General features: G+C 37.5%; 2 protein-coding genes across 2 annotated transcripts in view; one reads left to right on the top strand and one right to left on the bottom strand.

Moving 5' to 3' along the window:
- On the bottom strand, window positions 1–10,881 carry tex11 (testis expressed 11). The gene is made up of 29 exons (XM_056233679.1): window positions 10,781–10,881; window positions 10,486–10,601; window positions 10,215–10,299; window positions 9,935–10,014; window positions 9,665–9,745; window positions 9,398–9,517; window positions 9,155–9,235; window positions 8,947–9,032; window positions 8,244–8,301; window positions 7,954–8,049; window positions 7,775–7,856; window positions 7,608–7,686; window positions 7,357–7,508; window positions 7,134–7,219; window positions 5,467–5,604; window positions 5,278–5,380; window positions 4,394–4,518; window positions 4,158–4,243; window positions 4,002–4,055; window positions 3,879–3,919; window positions 3,732–3,806; window positions 3,566–3,636; window positions 3,329–3,445; window positions 2,438–2,510; window positions 2,178–2,327; window positions 1,493–1,601; window positions 1,248–1,368; window positions 743–910; window positions 1–391 (listed from the first exon to the last, which is right to left on the bottom strand). Exons 1-29 carry the CDS (start codon window positions 10,806–10,808, stop codon window positions 320–322), a joined length of 2,733 nt encoding a protein of 910 aa, XP_056089654.1. The 5' UTR covers window positions 10,809–10,881; the 3' UTR covers window positions 1–319.
- A 2,057-nt stretch (window positions 10,882–12,938) lies between these two features.
- The window catches only part of kdrl (kinase insert domain receptor like), a 46,991-nt gene continuing 41,004 nt past the window's right edge, over window positions 12,939–18,925 (top strand). Inside the window, exon 1 of the mRNA XM_056233654.1 lies at window positions 12,939–13,428. Coding sequence (XP_056089629.1) covers window positions 13,359–13,428 — 70 coding nt within the window. The 5' untranslated portion in view covers window positions 12,939–13,358. The remainder of the gene's footprint in view (window positions 13,429–18,925) is intronic.

The following is an 18,925-nucleotide window of genomic DNA, read 5'->3' as shown; positions in this document are numbered from 1 at the left end:
TTACGATTTCAATGCATGCATTTTTATTTGTTTTTGTATCGCAATGCAGTTGTTTTGACTTGAACTAGTCAACCAAGGACAGCTCAAACAAATAACCGAATGACAGGTAATAAAATAATACTGCCAAAAATGATATATATTTCAGATTAAATGAATACAAAAAAATCCATTTTTTGAACATTTCATAACTGTACGAACAAACCTTCAGATGCATTTTACAGCTCTTAGCTTGTCAAAAACATGCACAGACATTCACACTACATATTAAACACGTGCCGTTAGACCTGAGATCTCCATCTGCGATTGAAGCTGCCATCATTCATTCTTCAATAATATGATTCTTCTTTGCTTTATCCAGCCTGCCCAACACCTCACTGTACAGACCCGCCATCTGGGGAGTCACATTTCATGTATTTTATTCACACCTTGGTGCATTTTCTTTTACTAAACAACATGAACAAAAGGTTTTTAATGAATATTATCTTGTGAATTCCTGGAACCCGGATGCGGAATTATTGCCAAATGACACATTTAAACTCTACTAGCTGAGCTAAACCTCCCTATTGTATGCTGCTCGAACTACCTACATAGCTGTAACTACTGCTGCTATAATTAAACCTCCAAATGAGGTGACAAAAAAAAAAGAAAAAGCGCTTGCACACCTGACTTGAGGCAAGAAGAATATGAAAATGACATCCATCACCTTGGGTCGAGTGCTCAAACAGCTGTGGAGCGGCGTTACCTGAGTCTGATAGCTGTCCTGCAGGGAGCCCAGGTACCGGAGGAAGCTCATTCCCAGCCCGCACCACCTCTCTGCCTCGGGGTACTGGGCCAGACTGTACAGCAGGATTCCCGTATTCCACGCTCGGGTCAGCAGCCACAGGATCTCCAGCTCTGGAAAGTCCTCGGGCTGTGTGAGAAGAGAAGACACCTGTTTGTGATGGTTCAAATGGAGAAATCAGATATTTAAATTTAAACACTAGCTGCAAAATTATATAATGCAACTTCATATTGATGCTTATGCAAGCTTTCTGCAACACTAGTCCAAGATAAAGGATACGGGCAATATTTTCAAATTAGCATCCAAATTGGCAGGAAGAAGCTGGTGAATGGAGCATCTGCTAACTGAGGCATAACTAAAAGCCCATTGACAGAAACAGGAGATTCTTTCAAAGATGGGGATAATTGCAGGGCTGATCTGCAGCGGGTCGTGTGTGACGGTTGCTGAGTCAACGTAACCAACTCACTGCAGTGGCTATGATGGAAAGAGCTTGCTCATAGTAGCCCCACACTTCCTCCAACACACAGGGCTGCACCTCGGACACACCGCTCGGCAGGGTCAGCTGAATCAGGCTGTGTAAACAGTTACTGTGACACACACACACACACATGTATAAGGTGTGTGTCACATGAGGAACAATTTGATGTCTTTTTTTTATCTATCAGTGCGGTAACATCATTGTGTAAGTAACAAACACTCGGCTAGTCTGACCTGCAGTGTGTGAGGTCGACCTGTGGTTGTTTCCTGTGAAGAGACAGGGTGATCCTCAGTGCCTTCTTGCACAGAATGGGGAAATGGGCTGGTGGTTCCATTGCCAAGGCTGTAGACACAAAGTACAGGACCATCAGAGCATATACTGTCCTTTCATACTCTACCTTTCCAAAGTTTGGGGTCGTAAAGATTTTTTTAATGTTGCTGAAAGAAGTCTCATATGCTCACCAAGGATGCATTTATTTGATCACAGCACAGTAAAAAGTGTAATATTATTACATTTTAAAATAATTGTTTTCTATTTGAATATATTTTAAAATGTAATTTATTCCTGTGATGCAAAGCTGATTTTTCAGCATCATTACTCCAGTCTTCAGTGTCACATGATCCTTCAGAAATCATTCTAATATGCTGATTTGATGCTCAAGAAAAAGTTTGTATTATTATCAATGTTGAAAACAGTTGTGCTGTATATTTTTGTGGAAACTGATGCATTTTTTTAGGATTCTTTTTTGACCAATTTAATGTATACAAGTATTAATTTCTTTCAAAAATGTTTTTATAAAAAAACGTACAGACCCCAAACTTTTGAAAGGTATAATTACATGCAGTCGGAATTTCACCGTCCATAAATGATTAAAATATGTAATTCTTTAAAATGGGGGTTATGGTTGGAGAAGCTGACCTGCGATCATTTCTAACAGCTTGGGCTCAATGTGATCCAGCTCCAAAACTGATTCGAGCACAGATTCAAGTTTGGCATCATTTAATTTGGCCCGGGCTTCAAACTCATAGAGCAGCAATAATGTGTCTGTTTTGTCTTTAGGGGAAGAGCCTAATTGAGGAAAGAAAGTACCAAAATTCTTACAATCCTTGTTATTCTGGAAAAACGGGGTATAACTTACTTCTGTATTTGTAAAAGAATAAAAATAGTATATGTGACACCTGATGCTCTGATGGTCATCCAGATCTCTTTACAGAGCTGGATGTGCTCTAGAGTCTGGGTCAGCAGCTCAGTCTGAAAGCACAGCAGATATTATACACTGCGCCCTCTGCTGGTTAGTCGTGGTAACATTCAGAGAACATAAGTGCTTTTCAACCAAGTCTACTTCTGCTTGACATGAGAGCAAAAATGCTTGTTTTCATTAACAAAATCTAGGGCTGTCAATATATTAAAATAATCAAGGGTATTATTTTTGTTTTGTAATAATATTATTTTTTATGTACATATTAAATGTTATATAAAAATTATATTTACTTTTTTTTTTTAAACATTAAAATCAGCTACAGCAAGATATTTCTTATTTTAATTCCCCTACTCAACAACTGTTTTTCTTTTCTTTGAAGAATCAGATAAAAGGACAAAAGTGTGATTTATATACCTGGAAAAAATAATGTAAATTAATAAATTGGGTAAAAAATCCACTGACTGGGTAGAAACTGTGAGTAAAAAAATAATCATTTTAAAAATCCTTATTTTATATTAGAATATTAGGTATTCTTATTTTCCCCAATATTCAGAATACCTTGAAGAATATTCAGCTCCTAAAAGTTCTAGAATTCTTACATTTAATTTATAGAAACTAGGTCCTTTAAATATTGTTGTGGACAATGTGGGCCCAAGTGGAGGGTTCGTAGCAATCTTAGAATTTCAAATAGAAACTTCCAAACCCTTGATATTATTGTGCATTTAAACATACAACTTCAGTCCACATTCTGAATTTGTGTAGTGTCAAGTTTCATACTTCATTCTTCATCATGTCCTTAGAAAGCAAGCAAAACGCCTCTTACCTACTGGTTAATGTTTAGTCAGGTGAAAATGAATGTGTGATCCACCTGTTGCTCAGTGTGATCCGAGCTCCTGCAGATCTCCAGAGAGGCAGCAGCAGCCATCAGCAGACACGTCTTCTGCCCCATCAACACAGCTCGGTCTGGGGCGCACAGCTGTGACAGCTGCCCAGCCAGACAGCACATCAGACATCTCACTTTAACTACACCCAACTCATGTGGATTCGTCTTTAGATGGTTATAAACTAGCCTACAGCCTCTAAGAGAAACTGTACTTGAACTTACCTGGAAAGAGAGCAGGAAGAAATCCTTCATCCTCATAGGACTGTGCTCACACTGCAGGGCTGAGTTCCACGCTGAGAGTTAGTAAGACAAAACATACACAGCCAATCAAACGGAACCACCGAATAGTTAAATGTGTCTCAACAGTAGGAGGTTTGAGAATAAGCACCAATTCTCCTGAACCAGTTGGCCTCTTCTGCTCCCTGGCCTTGTATACGGCTGATTTGTGATACTTTTTGTAGAGCTGTAAATGCAATATGCATACATCAATGCAGAGAAACATAACAGCGTAATGAAAGATTATGGTTAAACGTACCTGTCTTTAGGTACGTCAAGAGGGTGTCCAAGTTGGCATTCCTGTTTTAATAATAGATAAGAGTGTGACACAGATACACAGCTTTTGCTGAATGTCAGAATTCTGCACCATTGATCTACTAACCTGTTTTCCTCACTAATGTTTTCCATTGTTGAAAGAACAAGTCGTACTAAACACCTAGGGGAGAAAGATAAAGAAATGATGTTTCTGTACCAAAGATACTTGTGCTCACTGATATAAGCATTATGTGCCTAAGCTCACAGTGAATGTGTGACTGACCTCAAGGCAGTGAGGATTTGAGCAACATCTTGTGAGTGTTCACACACACACTCTAGGGCTTTGATGGCTGTTTCCTGCTGCTCGTGCTGTGGTGAAAAATCACTGCTGAAGTACATTCGAGGTACTAACAATTATGTGGCATATTAACCTCCCCAAATGCACAGTGACTGCTGTCTTGAACCATTATTGTGGAGGAATATACAGAATCAATAGTGAGAGAACAGTCACATGCCAACCTCAAGGGCGATCTGCGCTGCCAGGCTGAGGAGGTTTGCTGCAGCGTTCTCGGTCACTAGCAGTCTGTACTCACTGGCGACTGGAGTCTGAGCCAGAGCGCCTATCTCTCTCAGAGCCACAGCAGCTTATTCACACACATTAAAGATAGACATTCATATCAAATGATCAAAAAGTCATTTTATAGTGATTTCTGGGGGTGATTTCCATTTGTACACTACTGTTAAAATGTTTGGGGTGGGTGGGATTTTTTTTCTTTTATTGTTTTCTATTTGATTATATTTTAAAATGTGATTTATTCCTGTGATGGCAAAGCTGAATTTTCAGCATCATTGCTCCAGTGTCACATTATCCTTCATAATCATTCTAATATGATGACTTGGTGCACAAGATACATTTCTTATTATTATCATTGTTCAAAACAGTTGTTGTTTGATGAATTCAAAAGAACAGTATTTATTTAAAATAGAAATGTATAACATTATAGATGTCTTAACTGTCTTTTAAAAAATAAAAACTTTTGGCCACAAACTTTTGAACAGTAGTGTATGTAAGCTATCAGTCCTTGGAGTTAATATATTAAAATGGTTATATATATATATACACACACACGCAAAAATAAAATAAAATATATATATATATATATTATATATATATTGTACAAATTAAAAAAAGGTATTCAGGTATTCTACACATGTACAAAGATCGGTATGCACCAGATCAATTAACTACAAAAAATGTAAAATTTTATTAACTGACATGACATTTCAAGGCCTGGTGGAAATCAGAGCTGTAAAACTCTGATATTTCTAGGGTTTGCATGATCATTTCAACCCTGGCTATTTTACATTGAGACTCCTGAGACACGCATATTAATCTCCATTACCTTTCTCTGTATTGTTCATCATGACAGCGATCTTGTAGATGTTGAACTGTGTAAAAATGTTGTTTGGATCAATCCTTGCTGCCTCTTCTACAGCCTCTTTTGCCTTCAAAACAACAAACATGTAGTAAAAGTGCTGTACATAAACTTGTGTGCATGTAATGAGATGTCCTTCATTATTTTGCCAACTACCTTGTCAAGTTGTTGCAGGTTCAGGAAACAGGAGGTTCGGTTTCTTTGCAGTTTAGCAAGGTTGTGATCCAACTCACCTGCTTTGTAGAAACTCAGTGAGTAGTTATACCACTCCAGAGCTTCAGAATAATTATTGGCCTATGGAAGAAGACAACAAACACGACAGCTGTCTGACAGAAATCACAACTACTTGATCATGGTGGAAACATACAGTACTATTCCCCTTATTTCGCAATGCAGACTTCCAATTCATTAGCTGCTAACTACAAGAACAACAAAATGCAGTAAACGGTAAAACTATTTGCGCTATGAACCAGTGTGTTTATAATAATGATAAAAAGTTAAAATAATATGATAACAAATACAAGTTCGCGATATAAAGCTGCATAACGGACTATTTTTGTACAGGTAAAATAACTGCAAGCAAATGACACCGGAAGCCTTGCACATTCAAGTTCTTATTTTTACGCTCTTACGTTAAAAATAACGTGGATGTAAAGAAAACCGTACCCACACAAAAACACATTTTCTATACTGATTGTAGGCGAAAATATTTTTATACAAACTACCAAAAAAAGTTTGGATACAGAAAGACTTTTTTACAAAAATATTAAGCAGCACAACTGTTTTCATCATTGATAATAATAACAACTGCAGCCTTGGTGAGCATAAGAGACTTCTTTCAAAAGCATTTAAAAAAAAATTGTATGGACCCCTAAACAAAGATAATAGTACTCTGATTGTTAGTTATTTAAAAAGAGCTATGCAGAGGGAGAGGGGAGGTGTACACATTGGGTCTCATTCATGAAACACGAGCAGAACGAATTTTTGTGTAAATTGTGTGTAAAGTGGTTCTGGCGTAAATTTTCGGATTCATTAAAATGTTCGTATTTTCCAAATGTTAGTTGGTACACAAGAAATCTACACCTGCTCCCAGCCACGCGTAAATAGTGCGCTTAACACCCGAACGTTTTGCTCATTAATAAGGCTGCATTTTAATTCACCTTAATAGGGTACATATTTGCACAGCATTTTGAAAAAATATTATATATAGTAATTACATACGGTTTTTCTTATTATGAGAGCCAGTATAGCATCTGCGATGGTGGTCCTTCTCCAGTTTGAATACTATTTTTCCGAAGTGAACTAATTCGTTTTTTGCTCTCAAGCTTAATGTCGAACCATTTTCTTCTCACTTCTGGGAATGTTCGATTAACAGATGAAACTCCATTAACTGCATCTGTAATATGCTGCCAAGCTTCCTTTATTTAGGACCCGATACGCCACTATGTACGCTTGAAAATAAAATGTGGCGTTTTGAATGAACTTCTGATAATAAAACTTCAATTTCTGCATCTGAGAATTTTTTTTTTCATTCGCATTCATGTCATAATATGATGCCCATATATAGTTGTCAGTCGGATTTAATGGGCGGGATTTATGGTAATTGAGAATGAGCGTGCACGCGCATCCCATTTACGACTGATTGGAGTTCATTAACACACACACACATTTCACTATCACATCTGACGTTTACGAAGTATTTGTGAATCAGGAGAAGAGTTTTCGGGAAGGTCTATTTACGCGCAAATCACTCGCATATTTACTCGTATATTTACGAATGCTTCATGAATGAGACCCATTAAACGTAAAACTTCATGTAATACTTCAAAGTTTTTGGAAGCTCTATCCCACAGCAGAAGGTGGAGAGATGATAGAGTCTGTGGTGCTAGTTGTTTTCCAGTGTAATGTCCTAAAAAACAGTAAGTAAACACACAACTCAGTTAGAATTGTTTAATAAAACAACATGAAACACATTCTTGGTGACAAACATAGAATGAAAACTACTCAGTTACTTCACTGGGTAACAAAATAATGAGTTTTGAGTACCAGTGATAGCATCCTCGATCTTCTGCTTGGCCAGCAGCTCTTTGTCCCGCTGCAGCAGCAGCTCTATATGCATGAGCAGAGCAGAGCCCAGTTCAGGAGACGACTCAAAGTGCTGACACACCCTCTTCAGGAAGTCAAAGGCCAGAGGCTCCCTGAAACAACAACATGTTCAAGTAATGCCTGTTCCTTTGAAGCACAGATTTCAAGAAGATGATTTTTTGGTGCCTGTTTAGAAAGATAAGAGATCATACCTGTTCTCGTTCACAAGCAGTTTTACTGTGCTCAAGCACACTTCCAGAGGAACCTCACTGTCCAGTAGCTCGGACATCCCTGACAGGACGTGGGAAAGGAAGGGAAACATTTGTGGGGTGGGAAAATACTATCCACAAACTGATTTCAGCAGTGTAACTGGGCTCACCAGATTTTACTGCATCATCTGGGCTACAGCTTTTCACTAAGATACGAATCTTCAGGTAGAGGCCTGACAACTGCATATGCTCCTGACAAAAAAAGAAAAGCAGTAAGGTGTGTGCTGCCTATAGACGAAACTGGTGTACTTTGACAAGATCTGGTTGCACTAGAATAGAAATGCTTTACCTTATTAGCCAAGCTCACAGCATGAATAGCTTTCTCCAGGTACTTCTGACAGTCCCACTCCAAATAAACTGTTGCAAGTAGTCTCAAGACTTTGGCCTGGAGGAATGGGAAATAAGATTACAATGCATTCAGTTAATGCAAAAAAGACCACACTGAAAATTTATATTTAAATATTAAATAAACAGACAGTTGTAGGATATGGACATTAAATGTGAATGTTTGTGAATATGTTTTTTTACTCATTTATTTTTTGACCCCACAGTATATCGGTTTTGACTTATATTTCTTACTTGCATCTCTGGTCCTGGTGAGTATTTCACATTCATCTTGCCAATATCATAACTTTGGCTGAAATGCATAATAAGTATATATGTTAAGTGGAAAGAAATCTTACAAAACAAGGAAAAATGTCTTAATGGTAGGGCTGTAAAATCGATTAATCGCATCTAACATTAAAGTTTGTGTATAAAAGTGAAGTACACTACTTCAATGACATTAATACTAAGTATATTGTACTATTACAAAAGTTTGGTGTCAGTAAGATTTTTTTTAAAGTAATTAATACTTTTATTCAGCAAGGATGTATTAAATTTATCATGTGACAGTACAGATATTTATTTTGAACAAAAGGTTTCTATTTCAAACAAATGCTGTTCTTTTGACCTTTCTATTGATAAAAAAAACATGTATCACAGTTTCCACAAAAATATTAAGCAACACAACAGTTTTTAACATTGATAATAATAAGAAATGCTTTTGAGCACCAAATCAGCATATTAGTAGGATTTCTGAAGGATCATGTGACAGTGAAGACAGGCTGCTGAAAATTCAGGCTTGCCATCACAGGAGTTATTTTAAATTGTAATAAAATTTTACAATATTACTGTTTATACTGTATTTTTGATTCTGTTTATACTGTATTTCTTTACAAAATATAAAAAAATCATACCAATCCCAAACTTTTGAACGATAATGTATATTAGATATCCCTACCTGAGCCAAAATGTGCTCTCTTCATGCTTTCCCTGACTGTAAGTGACAACCCCAAAGTTGTAACAGATGAGAGAGAGATTTCCAGTCTAAAGGAGATTTCACAAAAAGTGTTTTTATTTCCTTTTTATAGTCTGTATTTTCTGAATCTCTCTAAATCAGAATAAACCAATGACACCACTAAACATGCTGACGACAACAGTTTGTTCACCTCTTTAGGGAGACGGAGAAGCATTTCTTTACATCGCTGCATGCATGACACTGCCTCCTGATGTTGCTCCTGAGAAACTGCCTATACAGAATACACACAAGATAACTTAAATTTGAGGGGAAAAAAGGTCAACATATTTGTGTAAATTGTAAAAAACAAAAAGCCCTAAACTCTCTCAAAGAAAATGTTAGAAGAAATTTTAGGCTTCGTAGTCACTGCACATTGCTGAACAGTTCTGCTCACAGATTCAGCTTGATAAGACAAAATCCGCAGCAAGTCTTTCTCTATGTCTCCCTTTGGTGTGTTTATATCTTCTGCACAATCTCCATGGGAAGTTAGTCTGCTGTAAAGAGTCTCCAGGCTCTGTGAAAGTAGCATATTCTTTGTTTCTTGTTATTACAGTCCCTAAGAATTTGAATAATATTACGGGTATTTTTAATGTTCCAGTATCCAATGACTGTATCTTTTTTATTTTTGACATACATGTAATATCTATTTTTTCATACGTACATTGACAGCCATGCTCAAAAAAACATCAGCAAGTTTGGGTTGTTTACAATCAAGCCATGTTCTCCCTGTTTTACTGGCCATCTGAGGAACAGAGATTTCAGTGTTTTACTGATATACAATAAAATATGGCAGGAACATGCACAAAGGATGGAAATTAACAAATCTACAGTGTCTTAACATGAACCCCTTCATCAATCCCTGTCTTATGCATGAATGGTAAATTAGTATAGGCTAAACAAATAAAACTGCTGGAACAAGTGAGTGACTAACCAGTATCTGTTTGCGAACAAAAGTCTCAGATGGGTTATTAGGCCCGCATAAATACAGAAGTCTGCATGCCACATGACGCACTGAAACATGAGTTTGTAGTGTATCAAATAATTGACATCTGTGAAAACATCTGGAGATACACTTTAAAACTTTCTTTTGTTAGTATATTACGAAATAAATAGTGACAGAAAACAGACAGACAGACAGACTGACTGACAACCAGATCCATTAATAGACAAACAGAAAGATAGACTACTGAGAGACAGACAGACAGATAGACCTTTGGCCTTTTGCCCTTCTGTAATAGTTGAACCAACACGTTTGGTCACAGCCCAGTTCCACAACTGTATGGCGACTTCCTCCAACTACAAAAATGTAGTCAATATCAATATCTAAGCATAATTACCAGATTTCAATGGAATTTATATGTTAACATAAAAAGAAGAAACATGTTATGTCGAGAAAATTAAGACGTGATAGTGATATAAGACATAAAAAAATAACACATGATCTTTAAGGGCTTCCGTAGATTTCAACTGAGGTTGTCATACCTGTGAATCCTGTAGTTGTGCTGCGCCATCTAGAGTTAATATTTCTTTGAAGAGCGCCTCAATCACTTCATCTAAATTTGAATCGACCTGTCTGTGGAGAAGCTTCTCTGACAGACCTGTGAAAGAGAGTCTATCTTCAAACACGAAACAGCTTCACTTCATGGCAAGGTAAGTTGAAATAATTCAAACAGATGATACTAAAATGACTAATAATATCAATAAGAGATTAATTATTTTGTTTTAACCTGCATAACTACCACATATCTTCATACAATACATTATAGGCTATTCTTACTTTTTACATCGACTGCAAACTGCTCCATATTACTCTCCGTTTTGTGTATTTTAATACACAAGTAGAGTCACGTAATTTAAAATATATTGTGTCAGTAGTTTCTGTGTGACCGTGACAGAAAAGCTCCTCTCGCGACCGTCCACCGCCAAAAATGCGCGCGAGAACCCAGTATGACCTCGCGCGCTGCACTCCGAGTGTAATACTGCTGTATGGCCACAAGGTGGTGTCTCACACACGGTTATATATAATTCACCTCTCCTTCAAATATTTCAGATTCAGATTTAAGCAGCTTTATGGGCGTGGTAAATCAAAGCTTATCAATACAACAATAAAGCTAATTTAGTAACATTGTAGATTACAATTTGCTTTGTGCAAAATATCGAATAAATATAAAAATAATATAAAATGAAATATCCTAAAGGACAGATGTAAGTAATTATTTCATATAACTGAAGAACTAGCCTACTAGTCAAGAGTACATGCTGCTATATATTTAGAATTCTCAACTCTGTCCTTGTTGAAAGGTTTGAACCGTATGGTATAATAGCATTGTTTAAGCATGATATCCATCACCTTGTGGTATTAGAACCTCATTCATTCACCCCAAAGAAAGCATGCGTTGATGATAATGCTGGGGTTTTTGTTTTAACAGGGGAGGTCATTGTTGAGCTGAAGGAAAGAGCTCAAGCTGCGTACACATAATCGGTTGTGAAGTCTCTTATTGTGTTCACTGCTCTAGATTCAAAAATAAGATGTCTTAAAAGCCCACTCCTCTCAGTGTGCGGCTTCCAGCAATTGTTTCTGCCTGAGTCTTATCTAGCCACCGCGCTGGCCTGAGGGAAATGTGTGATCAGTTCAGAGGGCTTGATTGCACAGGAGAAAGAAAAAACAAACATGATCCTTGTGACAAGTGGTCAGAGAGATGCACAAATATTTCCTAAAGTCAGCTACATAAATAATATTAAAATAACAGACATTTATACATTTGTGCCAGATTTAAAAATAGTTCTACTTTGGTAGTGAATTCATTAGTTGCTAGATAAATATTATTTTGTAGTAGATTCAAGAAATACCTAAATCAGATCTCTGTTGCCAAACCATGAAACATCACCAGAAATGTCTTGGTTAAAGGATTTTCCTCAAAACGTATGCATTGTTATATAAGATTTTAAGCTTCTTTAAATAAAACAAGAATACAGGCATTTTTAATTATATAATAAATAATCATTTACATATAAAATAATGCAGAATAAAATGATTTATTAAATATGAATGGCTAAATATATAGCCTAAACCTCATCAAAAGTAGAGATAACTAAAACTGAACATTAACAGCTACCTTCACTTTGAGTCACAAAAGTAACCGGTAAACTGTTATCAGTTACCCTTTAATCACATTATCCTCCAATCAATATTGAAGAAAGAAATCCACACGTAACATTATACCTCATCAGTAGCAAACTGTATTAAACTCTACTGTATTCTGACACAAGACTTTTTGATTTCTGCTCTAACAGATTGACCATCTTATTCTGTGCATTTAAAGTGATATAGATGGAAGGACATGAATGGACAATGTGTTGCCAAACGTTGCGGGGAGCGTGTCCTCATTTGTAGCATCAAAAAGACAAACAGTCTGTGGTGCATCCATTCACCATGGGGTGTTGGAAGGTGAAAAGAAGTCCCGTGATTATTTACATGGATATAAAATTAGCTGCACATCCTGTTTCTGGAGTTAAAAATAAACCTTGTAAATGTTTTTGCAAGGTATTTTTCTGATATGTTATCAGACAATGCCTGTTTACCTTTGAACCTAGATATTTTAGGTACTCTTCCCGGGGGGTCGATAGAGTTTGGTTAAAATAATGCAGTTGAAATATGCCTACTTGCGCAGCGTCTTGACATTCATAGAGCCATTTGGGTGGGACATTTCACTGAGACGAAATACACCTTTCATTAAAGCGGACAAAAAGAGCACAAACATTTACTTCAAGATATTCTGTCTTGTAAGAATCTGAATTAAGCAATATCTTAATTGAGTTAAGTTAAGGCAGGAAAAGTGCGCGCGAAGTGCACTAGGAGTATCGCTGCAGTTACTATGGTGACGTTGCGTCCTTCCGTCCTTGCTTCATATAAAGCCTTCAAGAGGAAAACCCCGGCAGAAAAGCCAAAGGCAGTGGGGTGGTTTATCAGTCGGTTGGCATTATAAGTTCTTTTCATTGTTATATAATTGTTAAACCTTTATACAGTCTAGTTTTTGAAATTTCAATCACTCAGTTTTAGGAAGGAAGCGCAAACGTCGCACCTGCCCTCGGGAGTAGTTTGGAGTTGCTCCACTCGTGTTTGTACCGGGGCAGAGGCGCAGTACCGTCCGATACCTTTACCATCACTGAGAGACTACGAGACGTGTTTTCATTATAGAGGCATCACTGAAAGAACAATCGCTGACATAACGGGAACTAAACGCATATAACTCGACATCAAGAGACATTTCAGTCCAGGTGGACTACAACAACCACATCAAATATAAAGTGACAGTTTACGGAATATCTTTCGGCACGTTATTTTAACTGGCGAAATGACTTCTGTTCAACCCTCAGTCAAAGGCTTCTTCACTTTTCAGCTGCTCTTTAATTTCTTCTCAAGTGGTAAGTGTCGCTTTTTGTAATTTTTCTGCGCTTTAAGTGAAGCTGCACGCGATCATGTCTTGCTTTCTTTGGGCTGCTGTTGTACAGATGCGGCTTGAAGTTCAGTTCTCATCCTGATCTGCAAAGTAAATGGATACTGTAGAAACAAATGCGGATGTAGGCTAATGATGAAAACATTTTAGTGTTGTTCTAGATTCAAATTACATCACTTATGGCATTGAATTAATATTTAGGTTTGTGGCTTGTTCTGATGTTATTTGAAAGTTAATTTTAGAATACTATACAGTATGAGAAATGTCTTCATTAAAATGTTATATTATTTAAACTTGAATGCCATTGACCTTCAGTCATGAGTTCATTGCACTTTTTAAACTATTTAGACTTTAATTACTGCTGAGGAGAAGAAACTGAAAACACATGAAATCTTGTAGAAATTGCATTTATTGTAACAAATTAAATAGATGGGGACAAATATGTTGGTGCACTGATGAAAACAGTTTTCATCATTGTATTAACATATGATGAGTTTTTAAAATAAGGTAGCCTACTTGGATGTCATTTCTCAAAACCCAACGAGCTGCCTACCTATACTCAGATTATTATTATTTATTTTTTGGGGTATAGCATTTTGGAGATCATATGTGGCATCATAAATCTGTTCGGGGTTCCCAAATTTTGGGCAGCTGGGTTTTGAGACTCAACCATCAGCGCTCTGCACTCTGGCACTAACTAAAGCGCTCATTTAGCAAGCAGGAGAGGCTTTATCCTTGCTGGGGCTTAAATGATTTTACTGACATTTACTCAATTATGGGGACCCCAATCATATGGTAAATTTTGTTTAATGGTCCACAGCTAGTTATGGAAGAACAGTAGGTCAGTGTCAGTGTATTCTGACTGACAATTGTCAGTGTCTTTGAATAACTCAACTAGCCCCATGGGACTAGTTTAGTTATTCAAAGAATGAACACATTGTGATGGAAATATCAGGTGTGTTTTTTGATAACATTCAAAACAGTTTATTGTAAATGGGTTGTTTGGGCACATCTCCAGTTCTAGTGTTGTTGAGTTTGAGAAGAGAATATGTGTTTACAAGAGAAAGTATATTGTTGACACTTGGCTGCTTGGTTTTCTGGCTGCAGCTCTTTATAACAAGATGGATAGTAAAAGGTGGATGCCATTGTTCGTTGTGACATTACAGTTGTGCACTACAGATACAGGTCTTCCTCCTGCTGTCCAAACAAACAGAAGCTCTTACTCTCATCCAAACAGAGGAAATACTGCTCCCCCCATGACTTTTTGGGTCTTCAAGCTTTGTCTACAAGGTCTCCAAGTAGATTTCCTTCGCTGTCCTCACGCCGAGCGTGGGAAAGACACATGAAGGAAGCGGATGGAGAGGCAGGAGGCACCCTGGAATTGTTCTGGCAGTAGAGGTCACGGAAATGTGACACGCTACCTGAGTAAAGATTCCTTCCCCAGACTTCTTGCTTGCTCCTCTACTCCAAATGTGTGTCAGTCGTCCCACCTACAGACAATGGTAGAGCGGAAGAGCATGCCATTATATTTTATATGTCAGGGGTGTATGGTTAATCCATTAGTCAGAAATATGGCATGAAGACAATAGCTGTTTGCCACTTCTGTCATGTTAAACTATTTGTGGTGGGGCATTGTGATTATTTCAGATGTTTGTATCAAACATTTGTTAGCTCAACTATGTGAAATTATCCATGTGATTTCTTAAGTATTAACGATTCAACTTTCTAGTTTATCAAATTGAAACTGTTACAGTGCATAAGAAATACGAGGTGAGTCAGAGTCCCTAGTCAAACTCAGCACTAGATCTATAAGTTGAACTTTACACGTTTAGAGAAGTGAAACACATCTTTACTTGACTGTTAGAAGTTACTTACTGGAATGAGACGGAAGTATGTTTTAGAGAAATATTCAATAATCCCACTGTGTAGATATAACGCATCTTGAAACGATCCAGATATTGCCCAAGGCTCTGTTTAAAAACTTTGCTGGACCATTTAAAGGTGAAAATACTCCAGGAATTTTACACATCTGAGAACCCTCCACATTGCATTACTTTTCAGAACGCACTGAATACGTGTTAGCGCACTCGTACTGGCAACTTTAACATCACAACTTTACAGTAAAAAAATATTTGATTACTGGCTTGACAAATTAGGCCTGTTTCACGTTGCATGCATAAGCAGCACATAGGCAAAGGATACAGTAACTGCAATGCAGGCTCACTTTGTGCTTTCAGACTGGATGCATTTATGCTGAGTAACAGAGATAAAGTCTTGAACCAACGAGAACCAACGAAGCAAGCTCAAACGTCCTGCGCAACACAATAATGAACCTCATTGGTTTGCAGGTCAAGCGAACATGCTTGAGCTTCAGTTTAGCACAACTGGTGTATGAGTTGATGAATGTTTGTGAATAAAAGCCTAAATTCAATCTGTTCATCATATAAAGTGATTGTGTCTCTTCAGAAATTGTTTAGTAAACCACTCAATTCCTATGGATTAGTTTTATGATCTCTTTATGAACCTTTTGAAGTGTCAAGGCCTAGTTGCGTATAGCTGTCTATGGAGGGACAGAAATCTCTCAGATTTCACCAAAAAGATCTTCATTTGTGTTCCGAAGATGAACGAAAGTCTTACAGATTTACAGAACTATCCCTTTAATAGTTAAATCTTATTTCTGTCACAACAACTCTCTGGGCCCTATTTTAACGATCGAAGCGCATGGTCTAAAGCGCAGGGCGCAAGTTCACTTTCAAAATGGTCGGCGCTGCACCTGCACCAGGCGCATGGTCGAAAAGGGTTGTCCCTATTCTCTTAATGAGTAATGGGTGTGTTTTGGGATTTACTTGCGTTAAACCAATCAGAGTCTCATCTCCCATTCCCTTTGAATGCCAGTTGTGCTCGCGCCATGGTGGATTCGCTATTTACATGAAGGAATTTAATAGTGGAAATACCGAACGCTTCTCCAGAGCGCAAACGGAACTGCTCGTGCGCAAGGTAAAAGTGCGCAAGCAGATAATCTACGGGACAAGCCGGATTCACCATATCTTTATATACACAATAATAATCTTTTACATTGTTATCCTTTTATTTTAAATATTTGGCATGTTTGTGTGCTGCTGTGTGTCCCTGTGTGTTTAATAAGCAGAGTGTACGCGCGTTGTGGACCCGCCTACAGGCGCACATTACTAACGCGCTCTTTAAATAACAAAAAAAATATATTGCGCCATTGACTTTAGACCAGGTATCAGTTAGTCAATGGCGCAGTCTATTTCTGTTGCCTCAAAATAGCAACGCGCCAACAATGCACCTGAACACACCTCGTTTTCAGACCAGCACGCCCATGGGCACAAATGCATTTGCTATTTAAACAACGTGTCGCAGGACGTGAAAATGATAACTGCGTCAGACTGAAACTAGCAAAAAACACTTGCGTTGCGCCGGGTGTAAGATAGGGCCCTCTTAGTTGTTGGTTATTGCTGCTGCAGAGCAAGTATGGGACTTGCTACTGCCAATACGCGACACACTGCTGTGAGCAAGTAAGACATGCTGCTGCTGTACAATATAACACATGAATTACTTGTAGCAAATCTATACTGGTGGAGCTGGGGAAGCTGGAGGGTTTCTGAAAGCACTGCAACTGCTACAAATGCTGGCCAAGTATTTGAAGGATGAGCAGCAAGCTCATTGGCTACTGATACAGTTCAGCTGTACCCTATAGAGAATGATGTAATTGCAAGATTGAGTTAAGGACCTATTTGTCTGCGCCATCTAGAGTTTCATGACAGAATTTTGTGTTTACACAAAGAAAGTGAAAAACATTTTAATCTAAATGATAATTAATCTGGACAAAACAGAACCTAAACTGTAGCTGTTTACTGCCTACAGTGTGTGCATCAAGCCTGACAGACTTTATTAGACAGTGAAATGTTAATAGTGCATTTAAAAATATATATTTATACACAAATTCTGTGCATTACTCTACAGTCAAAATAGTTTCAGAAACTCTACTTGCACCATCTCAGTGTTCTGCGCATCCTGGAAACTATGAATATGGGTAGCAAAATAATTGTTTGAACACTAGACTGTGTAGTGCCTGGGTTGAACTTGATTACATTTCTGGATTACATTTTATTTTTCAAGCTCAGGAAGAACTGTAGTGTTCCTACTGAACAGCAGCAGTGCATGTTGGGAGAAATACAGTAGGTAGGGGTCAGCCAAGTGCAATTCAAGCTCATCCACTCATCCCACAGAGGTGGGGTAGCACACGAGTATAGACTGTGCAGTGTGCTTTCTTGCTTGCTTTCTTTATATTTGCAATCTTTTTTTCTCTTCTTTTTTTTTCTCTCATGAAACATTAAAAGTACTGCATTAAAATTTATGTTGACATGTTTCTCTTCTCTCAAACTTGTCAGAATTAGTAAGACTGTGTTTTTTGTCATTTGGTATTTCATCCAAGTTGACTTCTCCCTTTGAAACACAAATGTGATGGCTGCCCATGTTGTGTTATATTGCAATTTCAAGGAGAATCTCCTGCATGAAGAACAGCAAAATCCCCTGAGCTCCAAAACATATTGTGGGAGCTTATGGGATTCAAATCCACTTACTATTTCTAGGGTTTGTCATATTCTATTGTTTCAATATTTGACCAGATATGACCAGAATTACCACTCAGTTTAGCTAGATGTTGTTTGTTTAATTAACCATCTTATTTTTTTCGTATAGGTTGAGTGTGTTCGGTTTTTGACTCCACCTTACATAGACCAATCCAGGAACTAATAAAATCTGCATTCTCCATTGCTGTTGTCTTAACCTAGCGACTTGGCAGGGAGCAGTAGTTGTAGCAGAGGGACTTGCAATAAGAGAACACTTCAATGAATGAGAAGGGCAGGCAGCACAGTTGGAGGTGTAGTAGCGACTTTTTTTAGTGGGTGGTCTTTAGTTTTGTGAAGAGTTTACTGTTAAGTCTGCTTTTTGAACGTGAATTTGCTCTAAGTGTTGTTTGTGTGACAGTCCCGACCAATGATAATTAATCATCAAATAATATTATGTAAAATCTTTATAATCAGAGGCAGAATAATCACCTTTGTCTGACCACATGAATTATAGTACATTTATAAGCAGACATATTATACAATTTTATTACACGGCTCTCTGAAATGCTTGATTTTGATTGGTTATTTGTGTAATTTTACTGTCAAATATTTTCTTATACATTCCATGCTTCTTGTGACATCTCTCTCTTCTCACATAATAATAATACTAACAAACTTGTATTATTCCAATGTCATTTATTTACTTGGTAAACAGCCTTAATTATTGGTATAACATACAGATGGACAGTCATTACCGCAAAACAAACAATACAAGACCTGATCTGTCTGGGTTTATTTTGGCAGTAAGAACTAGCTGACATTACCAGACATATTACATGATTTATGATGTAAGCATAGATGACAGTCACA

This window comes from Rhinichthys klamathensis, unplaced genomic scaffold (assembly GCF_029890125.1).
Source record: "Rhinichthys klamathensis goyatoka isolate OS25496 unplaced genomic scaffold, OSU_Roscu_1.1 h1tg000375l_1, whole genome shotgun sequence".
Classification (NCBI taxonomy): domain Eukaryota; kingdom Metazoa; phylum Chordata; class Actinopteri; order Cypriniformes; family Leuciscidae; genus Rhinichthys; species Rhinichthys klamathensis.
The sequence above is the reverse complement of the archived record's forward strand: the minus strand, read 5'-3'. Positions and strand labels throughout refer to the sequence as shown.

Excerpts from the sequence above, each read along its gene's own strand:
- tex11 (XM_056233679.1), bottom strand. The coding sequence starts at position 10,808 with ATGGAGCAGTTTGCAGTCGATGTAAAAA. Across the intron at positions 7,687-7,774 it reads AGATGATGCAGTAAAATCTG|GGATGTCCGAGCTACTGGAC; the intron begins GTGAGCCCAGTT and ends ACGTCCTGTCAG. Across the intron at positions 4,056-4,157 it reads CAAATCCTCACTGCCTTGAG|GTGTTTAGTACGACTTGTTC; the intron begins GTCAGTCACACA and ends TTTCTCCCCTAG.